Below are 2,046 nucleotides of genomic sequence, written 5' to 3'. Positions count from 1 at the left end.
AAAACGAGTGTGGTCATCAACTATGGTAAAAAAATACTTGTATCCTTCAATGCTTAAAGGTGCAAAAGGTCCCCAAACATCAATGTGGAGTAGCTGAAAAGGAGCATTACACAGTGCATTTTGTGAAATAAAAGGTAAACGCTTTTGTTTGGATAAAGGACAAATCGAACAACGCATTACATCATCATGTTCTAAAGAATTAGATCCAAAATCATGTCCTAGAACTGACAGCTTAGGGAAAGAAGGATGACCCATTCTATAATGCCACAGCTTTAGTTTTGAAAAGGAAACATTACAAACTGTTGGAGAAGGACAGGAACGACGCAGAACATATAAGTTTCCCATCCTGCTACCCATCCCAATCATTTTCTTGGTGGTAAGTGCCTGGATGAAACATGAATCAGAAAAAAAACGAACTGAGCAAGGGATTTTACTAGTCAGTGAGCTGATAGAAAGCAGTTTGAAATTAAATTGAGGGACAAACAACACATCATCCAAGCATAAATCAAGTGATAGTCGCACTGAACCAATATGCGTGGCACAAACCACAGAATTATCAGGTAGAGTAACCTGTGAAGAGAACAACTTGCTCGAAGATAAATGACTCAATGAGCAACAAATGTGATGGGTTGCCCCTGTGTCCAATATCCAACTTGAATTAAGAGAAGGATTAAGACCAAAGGATAAGGAATATGTACCACTAAAACAAGAAGCAGAAGGTTCAAGCTGTTGCGTGGCTAATGTGTTGGGATGACCAAGTTGAAGCTGTTGATTCAATAGGGTAATAAGTTGTCTGCACTGATCAGAATTCATATAGTTTGCCATCGGGTTGGTTGAGGAAGTAGAGGAAGTATGTGTTTGATTGATGTGTATTTGTCGACCACTATTCCATTGTTGTTGTTTATACTTCGGATGACCAACAGGATATCCATGAACCTTGTAACACTTGTCAATGGTATGGCCTTTCAGATGACAGTGGGAACAAGTTGGCTGTCACTAGAATTCTCCTTAATCCACTGATTCCCTTTTGCCGCGGCCACCACGGATGATTGCTGAGTTAAAGAGTGTTGATCAGTAGATAGGTTTACAGAAGAGCCTATAATGTCTTTATGTATGGATCGTTGCCTCTCTTCTTGAACCACCAACGAAAAGATCTTAGAAATCACAGGGATTGGATCCATCATTAATATTTGAGCACGGATCTGTGCATAAGACTCATTCAGTCCCATTAAAAACTGCATCACACACTCTTGATTTTGATAATTGATCCAATCTTTCATTGATCCGCAATTACATACAGATACAGGTTGGAAGTCCTTCAACTCATCCCAGAGAGTCCGCAACTTGGTGTAATATGCATTAATGTCCATGGATCCTTGATGCAAACCAGTCAGAAGCTTCTTGATTTGAAAAATTCTCGGAGCATTACTCTGGTGAAATCGATCTCTTAAGTCTATCCAAATTTCAGAAGCCGTAGGTATGTACATCAGACTATCTGCTATTTCGCGACTGACAGAGTTTAGAATCCACGAAATTACCATGCTATTACATCGATTCCAAGCTCCATATAGCAAATCATCCAGTTTAGGAGGCAAACAAGTGTTATCAACAAAGGTGAGCTTATTTTTGGCTGTTAACGCCATCGACATAGCTCGACTCCAAGTATTGTAATTAGTACCTGTGAGTAGATGCGAAACTAACATCAATCCGGGATGATCTCCGTTGTGAAGATAAAATGGACTGTTCGAGTCTTCAGAGACTGCTCGGCCGCTCGTATTGTTCATAGTTTGAGATGAGGTCGAAGCTTGATTTCCCTTGGCCATGGAAGATCGGAACGGCAGCTCAGCTCAGTGATTCATAAGCTCTGATACCATATTAGAAAACACAAAACAATTGAACAAAGAAATCTTCATCAATGTAAGCTCAGTCAACAGACGAGTACAAAAGTGGAAGAAAAGAAATGTTCAAAATCAATTGAATTTACAGTAACCGCTAAGCCCTATTTATATGTGCAAATATTGCTTGAACTACTGAAAACGTGTTTCT

The 2,046-nt window shown here is 39.5% G+C and overlaps 1 protein-coding gene across 1 annotated transcript; it reads right to left on the bottom strand.

Moving 5' to 3' along the window:
- Positions 1-965: 965 nt before the first annotated feature.
- On the bottom strand, positions 966-1,643 carry LOC140990159 (uncharacterized). The gene has a single exon (XM_073459734.1). It carries the CDS (start codon positions 1,641-1,643, stop codon positions 966-968), a length of 678 nt encoding a protein of 225 aa, XP_073315835.1.
- Positions 1,644-2,046: the final 403 nt, after the last annotated feature.

Source organism: Primulina huaijiensis, chromosome 12, assembly GCF_012295235.1.
Source record: "Primulina huaijiensis isolate GDHJ02 chromosome 12, ASM1229523v2, whole genome shotgun sequence".
Lineage (NCBI taxonomy): Eukaryota > Viridiplantae > Streptophyta > Magnoliopsida > Lamiales > Gesneriaceae > Primulina > Primulina huaijiensis.
The sequence above is the reverse complement of the archived record's forward strand: the minus strand, read 5'-3'. Positions and strand labels throughout refer to the sequence as shown.